Source organism: Salmo trutta, chromosome 27 (assembly GCF_901001165.1).
Source record: "Salmo trutta chromosome 27, fSalTru1.1, whole genome shotgun sequence".
Classification (NCBI taxonomy): Eukaryota; Metazoa; Chordata; class Actinopteri; order Salmoniformes; family Salmonidae; genus Salmo; species Salmo trutta.
In genome coordinates this window covers 17864031-17882835 of record NC_042983.1, presented here as the reverse complement: position 1 = coordinate 17882835, position 18805 = coordinate 17864031, and the positions used below count along the sequence as shown (strand labels likewise).

Below are 18805 nucleotides of genomic sequence, written 5' to 3'. Positions count from 1 at the left end.
GTGATTTAGACATCAGTTGGGCTCCAGGTAGCGTCATAGCAGCACAGGGGTCTTAAACTTTACTTGTCAAGGGACACCCTCCCAGGGAAACCGGCAACCCAGGGACCCCATCATACGTTAGCAAATCAAAAAAAATATAAAATAATAAATAAATAAAAGCACGTCTTGTCTAATCATCAGTGAATGATAATGGCAAGAAGTAATCAAAATGTTTTATTATTTGGACCTCCCCACATTATAAATTGGAAGAGGAAGTGTACACTCTACCCTAGCCTATTAGCTAGAAAGGTAACTCCAAACACATTTTCGCTAATAGCAGCTGTTTAGCTGGTTAAACAAAGGTTAGCCATGTGTTGGCAAAAATAAATGTACAAGTCAAGAAAGCGCACCAGCCATTTGCCGCAATGGTAGCCTATTCGTGGGTGTTTTTTCAAAGCCTGTGTCAGATACTCCAGCAAGAGTCATTTGCTCAATATTAGGAGTTGAAAAATACATTTGACATAATAAGAAATAATACTTTGTTTATTCTGTTGTTGCTAGCAATGTTCATAAAATTCTATACAGATTGAATATCCCTGCAGTAGCAGGCATTAGATTAGGAATCACAGGCCACTTTTAGAAATGGATCACTAGCCACTTTAATCATGTTTCCTGATCTTGCATTACTCATCTCATATTTATGAACTGCACTCTATACTATTCCACAGTATCTTAGTCACTTTTAAATTGCGTTTGCATATTGCGTCACCCATCTCATATGCATATACTGTATTGTATTCTATACTACACCACTGACTGTTAAACAGCCAACTCCAGTACATCACAGGCTGCTGCCTATAGACATAGATTAGGAATCACTGGCCACTTTAATAATGTCTCGGTATCTGGCATTACACATCTCATATGTATAAACTGTACTCTATACTATGGTATCTTAATCACTTTAATTGTGTGTAAATACTGCATCACCCATCTCATATGTATATACTGTATTCTATACTACGCCACTGTATCTTAGTCCAATGCCGCTCTGACATAAGTATGTATTCTTAATCCATTCCTTACTTAGATTTATGTATATTTTGGGTATATGTTGTGAAAATGTTAGATATTACTGCACTGTCGGAGCTAGAAGCACAATCATTTTGCTATACGCATAATTAAATCTGCTAAACACGTGTATGTGACCAATACATTTGATTTGGTTCTCCAGCTCCACTGTACCTGGAATACCACCAGGATGCAGCGGATGATGCAGGTGTCCCTGTTGACCATGGCTTTCTCCATGATGTCGCAGATGCTGCTGAAGTGGCAAGCCTCGATGGGGTGCTGCTTGCCCATGAGGGCGCCCAGGGGAAAGCTGCTGCTGCTGGCTGCGAGAAGGTTGAGCTGGTGGATGCACATGGCGCCCACATGGTGAAGCAGCTGGTTGATCACCTCTCCGGTGGCCACGGTCTCCTCTGCAGCAGGGAGCGAGGGGTAAGTCAACTCTTAACGGTACGATTTGACTTAAAAGGAAGAAGCTGGTTGAGACACTCTTCAGCCTATAATTCTGCAGCACATAATTTGAGGTCAGCGTTGTTTTCTAAACAAGAGTAAAACTGTTTTGTTTACCTTTGGGTTCCTTGATGACATGACTGACGCCAAGCCTATGGCACACGTGATGGAAGGCCTGGTTTCCAGGGTTAGACCACTGGTCCATGTAGTCACTGGAGCAGCTCCAGATTAAGTTGTTGAGGGCGTCATAGCAGGCTCCTACAACACAAATGTCACATAAGCTCTACTTTGAGAACGCAGCCCTTATCTAGAAAGAAATAAAAATGGCTAATTCCTGAACAGGAGCTTACCCAGCCCTGCCACCTGGGCCCCCCTGCCTAGAGAACTGCCAGGTGCGTCAATGAGATCTGCCCGGCTACTGAACTGACCGTCAACTAGGTTGAATGCCAGACTGGAGGAGAGGACTGGTCGGAGAAAGAGAGGAAAGTGGTCAACAAATATACCACTAACAGTAAAAAGGAGACTTGCCTAAAACACAACCGAGAAAAACAGTGAAGTGGAACATCTGCTCTTACTCTTCAGGGAGGACAAGCCGCTGGTCCCTCCAAACAGGGAGCGTGTGGCAGAGCTGCCAGACACACCGGGCGGAGATGCCAGCATCACCAGGGACGTCCCACACACATACATGGGAGTCTTCCTCAGAGTCTTTAGAGGGAGGCCACAGCTAGTGTTTACTGCTGTGGAAGAGGAGCACAAACATGAGTCAACACACAGCAAAGAGATGTGAAGTGTGAATTGCACAATGAGCAATGTGATGAGGATAATGAAGATTCAATCATATTTTTCACTGCCTGGATATCACACATTTAACTGGGGGTGAAACAAAAACTGTTGTGTTAGTGCCTTCAGAAAGTTTTCACACCCCTTGACTTTTTCCACTTTGTTGTATTACAGCCAGAATTTAAAATAGATTAAATTGAGATGTCGTCACTGGCCTACACCCCATAATGTCAAAGTGGAATTTTGTTTTTCGCAATTTGTACAAATTAATTATAAATGAAAGGCTGAAATGTCTTGAGTCAGTAAGAATTCAACCCCTTTGTTACGGCAAGCCTAAATATGTTTAGGAATAAAGATTTGCTTAACAAGTCACATACTAAATTGTTTAATAATAGTGTTTAACATGATTTCTGAATGACTACCTCATCTCTGTATCCCACACATACAATTATCTGTAAGGTCCCTCAGTCAAACAAAGATTCAACCACAAAGACCAGGGAGGTTTTCCAATGCCTCGCAAAGGGCACCTATTGGTAGATGGGTAGGAATAAGCAGACATTGAATGTCCCTTTGAGCATGGTAAAGTTATTTGTAACACTATGAATGGTGAATCAACACATCCAGTCACTACAAAGATACAGGTGTCCTTCCTAACTCAGTTGCCGGAGAGGAAGGAAACCACTCAGGGATTTCATCATGAGGCGAATGGTTTCTTTAAAACAGTTACAGAGTTTAATGGCTGTGATAGGAGAAAACAGAGGATGGATCAACAACGTTGTAGTAAACCACAATGCTAACCTAACTGACAGAGTGAAAAGGAGGAAGCCTGTACAGAATATAAATATTCCAAACCATGCATCCTGTTTGCAACAAGGCACTAAAGTAATACTGCAAATAATGTGGCAAAGCAATTACCTTTTTCTCTTGATTACAAAGTGTTATGTTTGGGGCAAATCCAATTGATTACTGAGTACCACTTGCAATATTTTCAAGCATAGTGGTGGCTGCATCATGTTATGGGTATGCTTTTAATTGTTAAGGACTGGGGAGTTTTCAGGGTAAAAAAACTGTTTATCTAAATAGTGTGAGGTCATTACCGGACTGCTCTTCCTTGACAGTGTTGGTGATGGCAGAGCCGGTGAGAGCGGCCAGCGTTGCGGAATGGGAGGCGCGAAAGCGTGACATGCGGCTCAGCAGCAGCTCGTTCAGACACTTGGACGATTCGCCCTCCTTCCGTATCAGGATCACCCTCTCCTGAAGGACGTCTGCCACACACAATCCTGTCTCTGTCTGCACCAGAAGCAGGAGGGAGAGAGGGGTGAGAGATGGGAAGGAGGGAAGAGCCTTGTTGTGCATGGTCGAAAGGCTTGGGGAAACATCCTCACCGACAGCTGAAAGACATCCATGAAGACCGAGTGGCCTTTCTGGGTCTTCTCGTTGAGGCTGGCAGGAGACCACACCCAGTACAGGTAGGTTCCATCTGAGCACAGGTGCAGCGTGGTCATGCTGCTGCCCACGGGGAAGTGGTGGGCTGGCATGGGAACAACCTGGCACACCTGAGACAGGTAGAAAGGTCAGTCTTTTGGAAGAGATACAGTACTGGATCACCCAATGTGTGGTGCTGGCCTGAGTTAGTGTAATTGAGTCATCATGAGTGATGTCATGAAGCCTGTTGCTAGGTGCGAGCTGCCGTACCTGCAGGGTGAAGGGGTCGATGACCTGGCACAGCTGATGAGGCTTGGCATCAAAGGAGGCAGGGCGGTGAAGAAGGCGGCCGCTGCTGAACACCACCCAGCCGGGCTCCAAGTCCTCATTCCGACAGTACACAAACCCCCTGCACAAACACACAAAATAATCATCTCCCTTTCCTCTGATATTTTGCTCAGAAAGTGAAATAAATCAGAGGGGGAGTACAGTAGGGCAGAGGAGTTTTGAAGTTCAGGTCAGAAGGAGGGAACAGGAGAGTTAGAACAGGACATGAGGTGGCACGGTGGCTCCCTACTTTTTTGTACAGAATATACACTACATGGCAAAAAGTATGTGGACATCCCTTCAAATTAGTGAATTCTGCTATTTCAGCCACACCCGTTGCTGACCGGTATATAAAAATTGAGCACACCGTCATGCAATCTCCATAGACAACAGTAGTAGAATGGCCTTACTGAAGAGCTCAGTGACTCTTGGTCTTACTGAAGAGCTCAGTGACTTTCAACGTGGCACTGTCATAGGATGCCACCTTTCCAACAAGTCAGTTCGCCAAATTTCTGCCCTAGTCAACTGTAAGTGCTGTTATTGTGAAGTGGAAAAGTCTAGAAACAACAAAGCAAAGTCCCTACAGAAAATGGTTTGTCGAGATCGGTGTGGAAGAACTTGACAGAGCCCTAACTTCAACCCCATCGAACACCTTTGGAATGAATTGGAACACCGACTTTGAGCCAGGCCTAATCGCCCAACATCAGTGCCTGACCTCACTGATGCTCTTGTGGCTGAATGGAAGTGTACCCCTGCACATCGACTCTGTACTGGTACCTCGTGTAAATAGAAAAGTTATCGTTACTCATTTATTCCTCATGTTATTCTTTTTCTATTAGTTCTCAATTTCTCTCTCTGCATTGTTGGGAAGGGCCCGTAAGTAAGCATTTCACTGTGAGTCTACACCTGTTGTTTAAGAAACATGTGACAAGTAAAATTTGATTTGAGGGTATTTTAAGTGAGGCACTCTCACTCTTTCTCTCTGCAGATATAGGCAGGGGTGTCATGTTACCTCAGTGTCCCGTGCAAACCGGAGCCCAGCTTGCTGATCCCTCTCCCAAAGGAGTTAGTGGTGTAGAGATAGAGCCCATCTGTGGCCAGGCAGCGCCCAAGGTCTGTGTCTGCAACAGCAAGGAGGATATAGACAGAGTGAGGAACAGCAGAAGAGGGGGTGAAAAATGGAAGGGGGAGCAAACAACAGGAACGGAGGGGAGAGGGAGGACAGTATACAGGAGGGGATAACAGGAGAAGGGGTGTGATTCAGCTACTGAAAGATATGTCCATCTGTATGCTTTCTCTCATCTTCTCCACACTGAGGCACCATGGTGCAGACAGAAGGGACAGTCTGACAGTATAGCCCTACCTTTTCTACTGACAATTCGTGTTTAATGTTGTCCTTCATTTTATAGCATAGTAAGTGTACATATATATGGTCTCACACACCCACAGCATTGGCCAAACAGAATCAAAGGAGACTAGTCAGCCAATCAACAAGAAAGGCAGGGAAAAATACTTTCCTTTTGGCTGAACCTGCCTGTAGTTTGCACTTGGCAGGTGAGAGGGACAAGCCCCCCAGCCCACGGCCTGCCAGCTCTACTGTATTCTTTAGCTGCCATGTCTCTGCCTCTCAACTGGCTTCCTATAGGAGAGCTGATGAGGTCCTATCACCTTACAGGGCTCTCCAAGGTCAGCCCATCGATTGGAGGAAACAAGCCATCACCCACCCTCCCTCTTTCTCCCTCAAACTTCTGCTAGTCATTACCCTGCCCTATAACCAACACATGATGCCCTCCTCAGAAGACTCAGCCAATGAGACAGAAGGATGACTCCATGTCTGCCCTTGGCTTAATGTTGGGAGTACTAAGTGGCTCCAGACAAAGGATCAAATAGAAATGATCTAAAGAGGTAAATGAATAAATCATCATCCAAATGAGAGGAAGGATTATGAGGGCCAGCAGGACTTAGCCTGGTTGCCATTGTCACCAGAACAATACTACTAACAACTACACTTGCAGTGCACTCACATAACTCTATTTTTATTTTTTTATTTTATTTTTATTTTACCGTTATTTTACCAGGTAAGTTGACTGAGAACACATTCTCATTTACAGCAACGACCTGGGGAATAGTTACAGGGGAGAGGAGGGGGATGAATGAGCCAATTGTAAGCTGGGGATGATTAGACAGCCATGATGGTATGAGTGCCAGATTGGGAATTTAGCCAGGACACCAGGGTTAACACCCCTACTCTTACGATAAGTGCAATGGGATCTTTAATGACCTCAGAGAGTCAGGACACCCGTTTAACGTCCCATCCGAAAGACGACACCCTACAAAGGGCAGTGTCCCAATCACTGCCCTGGGGCATTGGGATATTTTTTTAGACCAGAGGAAAGAGTGCCTCCTACTGGCCCTCCAATACCACTTCCAGCAGCATCTGGTCTCCCATCCAGGGACTGACCAGGACCAACCCTGCTTAGCATCAGAAGCAAGGCAGCAGTTGGATGCAGGGTGGTATGCTGCTGGCTGCTGGCTATAATGGTAGTGTGAATATAAATATATATATATACACATATACACACACACACACACACACACAATTTTTAAACCCAGCCCCGCAGGAGGCCTTTTGCTAGGCCGTCATTGTAAATAAGAATTTGTTCTTAACTGACTTGCCTAGTTAAATAAAGGTTAAATAAATACAAATCTGACAGCACAAAAATCACTAATATGATCACTAGACTGGAAAATATTTAGAGTTTTCAACCCCCCAAAAAAAGCAACCTCAGTTGAAAACCCCCCAGGTCCGGTTCAAAGGAAGTCCCCCCCCCCCCCAAGACCAATGGAGCTCTTGTTCACACACACACAGGCTTACCTTTGCTCTCTGCCCCTCCAGCGCTGCTGTCAGGTGTAGGCAGCATGTCTTCAAAGCCCCAGGAAACCCTGTGCTTGCCCCCCAGCAGACAGGACGGGGAGCCTGGTCCCCCCTCCAGCACCAGGAGTCTGGGTGGGACAGATCGGGAGAGAAAGAGTTCACAACGAAGACAATACAGAAAAGGGACAACGATGTCTCACCAAGCACATCCAGACATAAGGATACTAGACTCACCTGTAGAGCACATCAGCCACAGGGAGCTGGCCCAGGTCTGTCTGTTTCTGCAGCAGGTGAACTGTGTGGATGAAGGTCTTCAGGGACCCTCTGGAAACACAAAACGTGTTAAACCATGGAATGGGAGGGAGCAACAGTGAAGGTCCCAGGTAGGCCTAATAGTGTTAAAAGAAAAATTCCACCCAAAAATGATTGTTTTGGTATTTGCCTCACTAGTCCATCGTTGATATAGTCCCAAAATGTTTTGCATGTCAACAATCAAGTTAAGATATAACTTTCAAAATACAGAAATACAGCCGGTACGACAAATTTTGCATCAAGTTAGATACAGTACCAGTCAAAAGTTTGGACACACCCACTTATTCAAGGGTGTTACTTTATTTTTACTATTTTATACATTGTAGAATAATAGTGAAGACATCAAAACTATGAAATCACACATATGGAATCATGTACTAACAAAAAAGGTTTTAAACAAATCAAAATATATTTTATTATTTAGATTCTTCAAAGTAGCCCTTTGCCTTGATGACAGCTTTGCACACTCTTGGCATTCTCTCAACCAGCTTCATGAGGTAGTCACCTGGAATGCATTTTAATTTGTTAAAAGTACATTTGTGGAATTTCTTTCCTTCTTAATACGTTTGAGCCAATCAGTTGTGTTGTGACAAGGTAGGGGTGGTATACAGAAGATAGCCATATTTGGTAAAATACCAAGTCCATATTATGGCAAGAACAGCTCAAATAAGCAAAGAGAAATGACAGTCTATCATCACTTTAAGATGAAGGTCAGTCAACCCGGAAAATGTTAAGAACTTTGAAAGTTTCTTCAAGTACAGTCGTAAAAACCATCAAGCACTTTGACGAAACTGGCTCTCATGACGACCACCACAGGAATGGAAGACCCAGAGTTACCTTCTCTGTATACATCAATGATGTCGCTCTTGCTGCTGGTGACTCTCTGATCCACCTCTACGCAGATGACACCATTCTGTATACCTCTGGCCCTTCTTTGGACACTGTGTTAACTAACCTCCAGATGAGCTTCAATGTCATACAACTCTCCTTTTGTGGCTTCCAACTGCTCTTAAATGCAAGTAAAACTAAATGCATGCTCTTCAACCAATCGCTGCCCGCACCTGCCCGCCCGTCCAGCATTACTACTCCGGCCGGTTCTGACTTAGAATATGTGGACAACTACAAATACCTAGGTGTGTGGTTAGACTGTAAACTCTCCTTCCAGACTCACATTAAACATCTCCAATCCAAAATTAAATCTAGAATCGGCTTCCTATTTCGCAACAAAGCATCCTTCACTCATGCTGCCAAACATACCCTCATAAAACTGACCATCCTACCGATCCTCGACTTCGGCCATGTCATTTACAAAATAGCCTCCAACACTCTACTCAACAAATTGGATGCAGTCTACCACAGTGCCATCCGTTTTGTCACCAAAGCCCTATATACTACCCACCATTGCGACCTGTACTCTCTCGTTGGCTGGCCCTCGCTTCATACTCGTCGCCAAACCCACTGGCTCCAGGTCATCTACAAGTCTCGGTAAAGCCCCGCCTTATCTCAGCTCACTGGTCACCATCAATAGCAGCACCCACCCGTAGCACGCGCTCCAGCAGGTATATCTCACTGGTCACCCCCAAAGCCAAATCTTCCTTCGGCCGCCTCTACTTCCAGTTCTCTGCTGCCAATGACTGGAACAAACTGCAAAAATCACTAAAGCTGGAGACTCATGTCTCCCTCACTAGCTTTAAGCACCAGCTGTCAGAGCAGCTCACAGATCACTGCACCTGTACATAGCCCATCCAATCTACCTCATCCCCACACTGTATTTATTTATCTTGTTACCTGGTTAAATAAAGGTGAAATAAAACATTTAATAAAAAAAACGTGCTGCAGAGGATAAGTTCAATAGAGTTACAGCCTCAGAAATTGTAGCGCAAATAAATGCTTCACAGAGTTCAAGTAAGACATCAACATCAACTGTTCAGAGGAGACTGCGTGAATCAGGCCTTCATGGTCGAATTGTTACAAAGAAACCACTACTAAACGACATCAATAAGAAGAAGGGACTTGCTTGGCCAAGAAACACGAGCAATGGACATTAGACCGGTGGAAATCTGTCCTTTGATTTTTGGTTCCAACCACTGTTTTTGTGAGACGCAGAGTAGGCGAATGGTTCCCACCTTCTAGCATGGAGGAGGTGGTGTGATGGTGTTTTGCTGGTGACACGGTCAGTGATTTATTTAGAATTCAAATCACACTTAACCAGCATGGCAACCACAGCCTTCTGCAGAGATACGCCATCCCATCTGGTTTGCGCTTAGTGGGACTATCATTTGTTGTTCAACAGGACAATGACCCAAAACACACCTCAAGGCAGTGTAAGGGCTATTTTACCAAGGAGAGTGATGTAGTTCTGCATTAGATGACCTGGCCTCCACAATCACCCGACCTCAACCCAATTGAGATGGTTCGGGATGAGTTGGACTGCAGAGTGAAGGAAAAGCAGCCAACAAGTACTCAGCATGTGGGAACTGCTTCAAGACTGTTGTAAAAGCATTCCAGGTGAAGCTGGTTGAGAGAATGCCAAGAGTGTGCAAAGCTGTCATCAAGGCAAAAGGTGGCTACTTTAAAGAATCTCAAATATAGATTATAATTTTGATTTGTTTAACTCTTTCATAGTTTTGATGTCTTCACTATTATGCTACAATGTAGAAAATAGTCCAAATTAAAAATAAAAAAAATTGAATGAGAAGGTGTGTCCAAACTTTTGACTGGTACTGTATGTCTTGAAAGCTTTTTGTAAGTACACTGAGTGTACAGAAGATTAGGAACACCTGCTCTTTCCATGACAGACTTAAGGTGAATCCAGGTAAAAGCTATGATCCCTTATTGATGTCACCTGTTAAATCCACTTCTATCAGTGTAGATGAAGGGGAGGAGACAGGTTAAAGAAGGATTTCTAAGCTTTGGACATGGATTGTGTATGTGTGCCATTCAGAGGGTGAATGGGGTTTTTCACGCTCAACAGTTTCCCTTGTGTATCAAGAATGGTCCACCACCCAAAAGGCATCCAGCCAACTTGACACAACAGTGAGAAGCATTGGAGTCAACATGGGCCAGCATCCCTGTGGAACACTTTTGACTCCTTGTAGTCCATGCCCCGACGAATTGAGGCAGGTCTGGAGGCCAAGGGGAGTGAAATTCAATATTAGGAAGGTGTTCCTAATGTTTTGTACACAGTGTATATCAACAATGGACAAATTAAACAAATACCAAAAATAAGTTCCCCTTTAACACAAAAGAGAATGTTGTGCCACGCTTCAGCTGTGTAGCCATTTCTTGATCTGCATTATTTGCCTTACTTTCTACAATGTATGACCAATTATTATTATTTGTATTCTTTATATAATCTTAGAAGTCACATTGAGATGTACATTTCTTTTCCAAGTGAGCCCTGGCCAAGAAAGAATCTTACATATAGTTAAACAATAGACAAAAAATGTAACAATGAATGGAAGTTAAAATGGTGCATAAGAGAGCAGGTTTTAAAACATGTGCAGTCTGGTCAGCAGCCCTCCAATCCAGAATTTAAAATCAATCAGAATAAAATGATCTAATTTTAAGTCCTTCTGCAAAGTGTTCCTGGATGATGGGGCAGCATAGTTAAGCACTCTTACCAGACTCAGTTCGTGCGTTGTTTACAGTATAACATAACTTCCTGCTTCAGTGTCGTCGTCATAGAATATATTTGAAAGTAGAGGTCGGCCGATTATGATTTTTCAACACCGATACCGATTATTCAACACCGATACCGATTATTATTTTTAAAAAAAAGCCGCTGCCGATTAAATCGGCCGATTTTTTTGAACATGATTATTTATTTATTTGTAATAATGACAATTACAACAATACTGAATGAACACTTATTTTAACTTAATATAATACATCAATAAAATTAATTTAGCCTCAAATAAATAATGAAACATGTTCAATTTGGTTTAAATAATGCAAAAACAAAGTGTTGGAGAAGAAAGTAAAAGTGCAATATGTGCCATGTAAGAAAGCTAATGTTAAGTTCCTGGCTCAGAACATGAGAACATATGAAAGCTGGTGGTTCCTTTTAACATGAGTCTTCAATATTCCCAGTTAAGAAGTTTTAGGTTGTAGTTATTATAGGAATTATAGGACTATTTCTCTCTATAGCATTTGTATTTCATATACCTTTGACTATTGGATGTTCTTATAGGCACTTTAGTATTGCCAGTGTAACAGGAAAGCTTCCGTCCCTCTCCTCGCCCCTACCTGGGCTCGAACCAGGAACACATCGACAACAGCCACCCTCGAAGCATCGCTACCCATCGCTCCACAAAAGCCGTGGCCCTTGCAGGGCAAGGGGAACAACTACTTCAAAGTCTCAGAGCGAGTTACGTCACCGATTGAAATGCTACTAGCGCGCACCCCGCTAACTAGCTAGCCATTTCACATCGGTTACACCAGCCTAATCTTGGGAGTTGATAGGCTTGAAGTCATAAACAGCTCAATGCTTGAAGCACAGCGAAGAGCCGCTGGCAAACGCACGAAAGTGCTGTTTGAATGAATGCTTACGAGCCTGCTGCTGCCTACCACTGCTCAGTCAGACTGCTCTATCAAATATCAAATCATAGACTTAATTATAATATAATAAACACACAAAAATACGATCACTAGGTCATTAATATGGTCAAATCCGGAAACTATCATTAAGAAAACAAAACGTTTATTCTTTCAGTGAAATAAGGAACCGGTCCGTATTTTATCTAACAAGTGGCATCCATAAGTCTAAATATTCCTGTTACATTGCACAACCTTCAATGTTATGTCATAATTACGTAAAATTCTGGCATGTTAGTTCGCAATGAGCCAGGCGGCCCAAACTGTTGCATATACCCTGACTCTGCGTGCAATGAACGCAAGAGAAGTGACACAAATTCCCTAGTTTAATATTGCCAGCTAACCTGGATTTCTTTGAACTAAATATACAGGTTTAAAAATATATACTTCTGTGTATTGATTTTAAGGCATTGATGTTTATGGTTAGGTACAGTGGGGGGAAAAAAATATTTGATACCCTGCTGATTTTGTATGTTTGCCCACTGACAAAGAAATTATCAGTCTATAATTTTAATGTTAGGTTTATTTGAACAGTGAGAGACAGAATAAGAACAAAAATATCCAGAAAAACGCATGTCAAAAATGTTAGAAATTGATTTGCATTTTAATGAGGGAAATAAGTATTTGACCCCCTCTCAATCAGAAAGAATTCTGGCTCCCAGGTGTGTTTTATACAGGTAACAAGCTGAGATTAGGAGCACACTCTTAAAGGGAGTGCTCCTAACCGCAGCTTGTTACCTGTATAAAAGACACCTGTCCACAGAAGCAATCAATCAGATTCCAAACTCTCCACCATGGCCAAGACCAAAGAGCTCTCCAAGGATGTCAGGGACAAGATTGTAGACCTACACAAGGCTGGAATGGGCTACAAGACCATCGCCAAGCAGCTTGATGAGAAGGTGACAACATTTGGCGCGATTATTCGCAAATGGAAGAAACACAAAAGAACTGTCAATATCCCTCGGCCTGGGGCTCCATGCAAGATCTCCCCTCGTGAAGTTGCAATGATCATGAGAGCGGTGAGGAATCAGACCAGAACTACACGGGAGGATCTTGTCAATGATCTCAAGGCAGCTGGGACCATAGTCACCAAGAAAACAATTGGTAACACACTACGCCGTGAAGGACTGAAATTCTGCAGCGCCCGCAAGGTCCCCCTGCTCAAGAATACATATACATGCCCGTCTGAAGTTTGCCAATGAACATCTGAATGATTCAGAGGACAACTGGTGAAAGTGTTGTGGTCAGATGAGACCAAAATGGAGATCTTCGGCATCAACTCAACTCGCCATGTTTGGACGAGGAGGAATGCTGCCTATGACCCCATGAACACCATCTCAACCGTCAAACATGGAGGTGGAAACATTATGCTTTGGGGGTCTTTTTCTGCTAAGGGGACAGGACAACTTCACCGCATCATTTGACGGGGCCATGTACTGTCAAATCTTGGGTGAGAACCTCCTTCCCTCAGCCAGGGCATTGAAAAGGGGTCGTGGATGGGTATTCCAGCATGACAATGAACCAAAACACACGGCCAAGGCAACAAAGGAGTGGTTCAAGAAGAAGCACATTAAGGTCCTGGAGTGGCCTAGCCAGTCTCCAGACTGTGGAGGGAGCTGAACGTTCGAGTTGCCAAACGTCAGCCTCGAAACCTTAATGACTTGGAGAAGATCTGCAAAGAGGAGTGGGACAAAATCCCTCCTGAGATGTGTGCAAACCTGGTGGCCAACTACAAGAAACGTCTGACCTCTGTGATTGCCAACAAGGGTTTTGCCACCAAGTACTAAGTCATGTTTTGCAGAGGGGTCAAATATTTATTTCCCTCATTAAAATGCTAATCATTTTATAACATTTTTGACATGTGTTTTTCTGGATTTTTTTGTTATTCTGTCTCTCACTGTTCATATAAACCTACCATTAAAATGATAGACTGATCATTCCTTTGTAAGTGGGCAAACGTACAAAATCAGCAGGGGATCAAATACTTTTTTCCCCCCACTGTACATTCGTGCAACGATTGTGCTTTTTTCGCAAATGCATTTTACATTTACATTTTACATTTTAGTAATTTAGCAGACGCTCTTATCCAGAGCGACTTACAGTAGTGAATGCATACATTTCATACATTTTTTTCTCTGTACTGGTCCCCCGTGGGAATCGAACCCACAACCCTGGCGTTGTGGGCTCAGTTGTCAACAGCGGAAGCCGGGCTGCAGCAACAGGTGAAAGAAAAAGAGTGCTTTCCTCTGTGACCTAGGTCAGGGGTTTTCCAACTGGGGTCCACGGATACCATGTTTATGTCTCTGCGTCCAGTATGAAGGAAGTTAAAAAGGTAGTTTCACAAGCCAATAGCGTTAGCGCAATGACTAGTCTACAGGTCTACAAGTCTACAAGTCTACAGGAACAGTGTGATGCTAGCTGTTCCTGTTCATCAGACTCTGGGGAAGTAGATAAACGGCTTCATTGACAAAATCCCAAACGATCCTTGTAATATGGAGGAAATTACAGTCATTGGAGCTAATAACAGGGTTATTTCTGTATACTGGTCACTTTTCGGGATGGAAAAAGGGTGTGTGTCAACTTAAATAAACAACCAAAACCAGATAGAAAGCATGCAGAAAAGATAGAATTTTAAATATTCTACTGTTAGTCAATGCCACTCCGACGTTGCTCGGCATAATATTTATATATTTCTTAACTCCATTCTTTTACTTCAGATGTGTGTTGTTGTGAATTGTTAGATATCACTGCACTGTTGAAGCTTGGAACACAAGCATTTCGCAATAACATCTGCTAAATATGTGTAGGTGACCAGAAAATTTGATTGGATTTTGATAATAGCATCTTTGAGAAGAAACAATAAAATGAAAGCTAGACAGTCAGGAGGAATAAAACATTCTAAAACCCCAGCATTCAGGGCACATGCCCAGTGATTTTGTTATAGTGATTGAGCAGAGGAACACAGCATTAGCCATGGCAAAATGCATAGAATTGCAGGAAATGTGCTTCAAACATGTACAATTTTCTCTCAGCTCAATGGAAAAATAGTAGCATTGCAAAAAGGTGCTTTACAACAGCTAAATGTTGTCTATGCCGCCACGATGCCTTTACATTTCTAGCTAGAATATGTTAGAGTTTACACTTCCTCTTACAATGAACTGTGGGGAGGTTAAAACAATGAAACTGTCTTCCAAATCTATTCATTTTTTAAATGTTGATTACTTCTACTTGCCATTATCATTCACCTGAGACAAGACGTGATTATATATTTTTTTTGCTAAAATATGATGGGGGTCCCTGGGTCACCAGTTTGCCTGGGCGGGGGTCCCTGGGAAAGAAAAGTCTGAAAACCCCTGACCTAGGTGACAAACAAGACCCCTGTTCAACAAGCATCACTGACATAGCAAACACAAAAACTGAAAGGCATTTTTCAAAGATAAAGAAAGAGAAGATTATATTTAGTGAACAACTGGGGCTAGCTACATCCCTGACAGGGGCTAGCTACATCACTGAAAGTGGAAACAGAAATGGGATGACACTTGAGGGCTTGCCTAATCACCATTTGAGCAGTATTAGGAAGCTGGAGTAAATGAGCCAGACGGCTAAGCAGACTCAAGTTATCCGGCATACTATTCTCTCCTCTTTATGTGTGGTGTGCTCTGTTAAGCGTGTGGTCTCACCTGGCACAGGCGAGAGCTACGAGGGCAGCGGCAGCATTCTCCCTCTGCCTGTGTGCGTGGAGCACGTACGTAGGAGCCTGGCCCTGCTGCCCCTGGCCCTGCTGGGTCTGTGCTGTCTGCTGGACCCCTTCCTCCAGCCAGGAGCAGAGCAGCCCTTCTAGGCCATTGAGGCAGTCGGCAGGCTCCTTGCTGAGGCTGAGGGGCTGGCAGTCACGTAGGCAAGACAGCAGTACCTCCGCCGTGACCCCACAGAGTGCCGGGTCACTGCGTGTCTGGGACTGCAGGAGGGGGAAGACCAGTAGCAGCCCCATGCGGGAGGTGAAAGGAGCCTGTTCAGGCTGTTGCAGCAGGCCTTGTCGTTTTAGCAGGGCCAGGGCCTCCTCATCGCCCCCTCCAGCCCCCTCCCGGTCCTGCTGCTCCTCCAGGGCCAACTGACGCTGAGCCCCCCACAGGCCCCGCAGAGCATTCAGACGGTATTCCAACAGGCGGGCATACGCATTGCTTTGGTTACCACAGACTGCACGGAGACGCTCGGCTAGCTCCGCAGGATTCTTTGTCTCGAATGTGAGGATCTAGAAGAGATAGAAAGGAAGAGTGAGAAAATGTGAGGGATATAGAAAATAGTCATGAAGATCTGTAACCAACAGGAGTTGGTTTAATCCTTGGGGAGACAATGGGTCGAGATCTTAAAGCAATGACGGCATCCAGTATAGTGCACTGACTGTAAATCACCATCTAGCTGGGGTCTGGCGACCTCTAAATCCAATTTACAACAGAGCACTGCTTCACTTTGAGATAATGTGTAGCTAAATTGAATATGAGGGAGGAAAAGGAGGTTAGACCCTTTGATTCTAATGATACACAAAATACATGTGTGGAAATAACCTGGTCATTTCACATTTAAATTGTATTCATGGTGCAGATGTTCTTACCAGGAGAAACAGCCAAATACAGCATTACATAATCAAAAAAATAAGCAGTATGAAAAAGAGAGAGATTTTGGGGTTATTTCAGAGGAGATAAAAAGGAAAATTGTGCATCATCTGCACTTACGCAGCATTTCAACCAGGTATCGATTACAGTGTCTAGTCTAAGACTCCATAACACCATTTAGCAGGCACTTTTTTTTTCTTCAGATATGCGACTAATGTTACAGTAAAGTCCCTTCATTGGAGACTGGGATTGTTCACCGACCCTCTCCACCTTACTCTGCAGAAAGGATTCTCCTCTACAGCTAGATTTCCATCCAATTGGAGAAAGATGTCAATCCAAATATTCTAGAAGCTGTATAAAGAAAATATGCAAATTTTTCCACCAGTGGTGTTTCACCAAATGGACTGGTTGTGGATAAAAACAGTGCCTGACGACGTAGGGCACAACATTTTATTTTCCGCTTAAGTTTTCATGTCCCGAAAACTCACATTTTCAAGATGTTCCCATCACATTTTCAACTGCACTGATACATTTGTCACTAGAACTGTTATGTTAAATACCAAATGTGACTACTCAGCAGCTCGCAGATATAGTGCAGGTAGGCTAGTCTACATTATTATGGATAAGAGCGAGAATATTTTATTTGTCAAAAGGCAGTCAAGCATCGATCATCATGTCACCAGAATAAGACCCTAGATATTTAATGGAAAGAAGCATCAAGCTCATCACCATGCACTTTCACCACCCTGTGAAGTTCATCATAATGTATTTCATCTGTAGCCTAATAAACTGTATGGTTTCCCAAGTCAAAGTGGGAGGACCACACACCATATGATTGTGTGACTCCGAATTTACTTCGATATGATGGTTATTATATCAATATCTGCGCATAAAAGCGTTTCCACCGCCATTTTATGCATAATTAATTTTACAGACACAAAATGTATCCCACTATGTCGAACGCACAACTGATCTTTATAAAATTGTACCAAAACTTCCTGTTTTGATCACAGCTGTCGTGATTTTGTTTTTTAAATTTTATACTGTATGACTTCACTCGCATAAAAACTGTGGATGGAAACGTGGTTAGTGATGCTGATATAAATAGCCTGCATCTAAGCGCCCATGGGCTGCTGGATGACCTGATCAATCATGAGTTAGCAACATTAACCCAAAAGAGGCATGCATATGGAAACATTCCCACTGTGCTAATGGCCCCTGTAGATGGCCTCCATAAAGACCAGAGGAAGCTGCTTGGAGAGGCTGGAGGACTTTAATGTTTCTACTACTCTCTGATAGGGAAATTACAATGTCCACAGACCCCCTAATAACCCCAACTCAACATACAGCAATTAGTGTTGCACTACCTTACCTCCTCACATAATTTTTATTTAACTAGGCAAGTCAGTTAAGAACAAATTCTTATTTACAATGACGGCCTACCCCAGCCAAACCCTAACGATGTTGGGCCAATTGTGCGCCGTCCTAAGGAACTTCCAATCACGGCCGTTTGTGATACAGCCTGGAATCTAACCAGGGTCTGTAGTGACATCTCTAGCACTGAGATGCAGTGCCTTAGACCACTGCGCCACTCGGGAGCCCTCGGGAGCCCTACATAAGAAGAATAAGGTTAGTGAGAGCAGGGGGAAGGGTGGATGGTGGTGACAGTACAATAACTAGAGGCACACTGCAGATGCTCAGGTTACATGCCATCCATCCTTCCACTGCAGAAAGGACAAGCAACACTTCCATGTCCTGTACTGCTATTGAACCAATGGTACTGGGCTATTCTGAGAAGTGACACGGGCAATAAGACCTTTGTTTTGACTTCCACCTCTCAGACCCAAAGCTAAGCCTGTCCCACTATGAAGCAGAATCAGGATGCCAAACTACTGCACCTGGGGCACAGGGCTAGCTAGCACAGCTGCTCTATCCCCCCAGTCATTGCTCCACTCTTTTACGAAAAATAAGAAAACTTCACAAGCAGGAGATGTACGCAGTAAAGTCTAGTCCACTCAGGTTGATTAATTCTCAGTGTCCATCTGTAGCATGTAATCTGTCTGACTCTCACTCATTCACCATCTATCAATCTGTGACCCCTTTATCTATGTTTAGGTCTACATCACTCTCCATCTGTGCACCCTCAGTCGCAAACCTCAATTTCCTTGTTCTCACCTTCTCTATTCCCCCGTTCCACCATTTTCTGGTTGTTAACACAATTCTATTCCAGTATGAATAGTAGGAACTAGAGAAAGTCCATATTCATAAAAAAAAATATACAGGAGTAATTATAGGTTAAGTGCTTTGCTCAAGGGCACAATTACATATGTTTTACTTAGTCAGCTCAGGGATTCAAATCAAATCATTATTTGTCACACAC

General features: G+C 43.5%; 1 protein-coding gene across 4 annotated transcripts in view; it reads right to left on the bottom strand.

Moving 5' to 3' along the window:
* LOC115164495 (probable E3 ubiquitin-protein ligase HECTD4) overlaps nt 1-18805 on the bottom strand; it is a 57946-nt gene that overhangs the window by 37218 nt on the left and 1923 nt on the right. For 2 of the 4 annotated variants that reach the window (XM_029717033.1, XM_029717035.1), the window contains exons 2-12: nt 15493-16064; nt 7139-7228; nt 6905-7032; nt 5042-5150; nt 3973-4111; nt 3663-3833; nt 3375-3567; nt 2073-2234; nt 1848-1961; nt 1615-1755; nt 1225-1460 (exon numbers count right to left, since the gene is read on the bottom strand). In XM_029717033.1, coding sequence (XP_029572893.1) covers nt 1225-1460; nt 1615-1755; nt 1848-1961; nt 2073-2234; nt 3375-3567; nt 3663-3833; nt 3973-4111; nt 5042-5150; nt 6905-7032; nt 7139-7228; nt 15493-16064 — 2055 coding nt within the window. The remainder of the gene's footprint in view (nt 1-1224; nt 1461-1614; nt 1756-1847; nt 1962-2072; nt 2235-3374; nt 3568-3662; nt 3834-3972; nt 4112-5041; nt 5151-6904; nt 7033-7138; nt 7229-15492; nt 16065-18805) is intronic. The other 2 variants (XM_029717034.1, XM_029717036.1) reach the window with 1 other exon arrangement.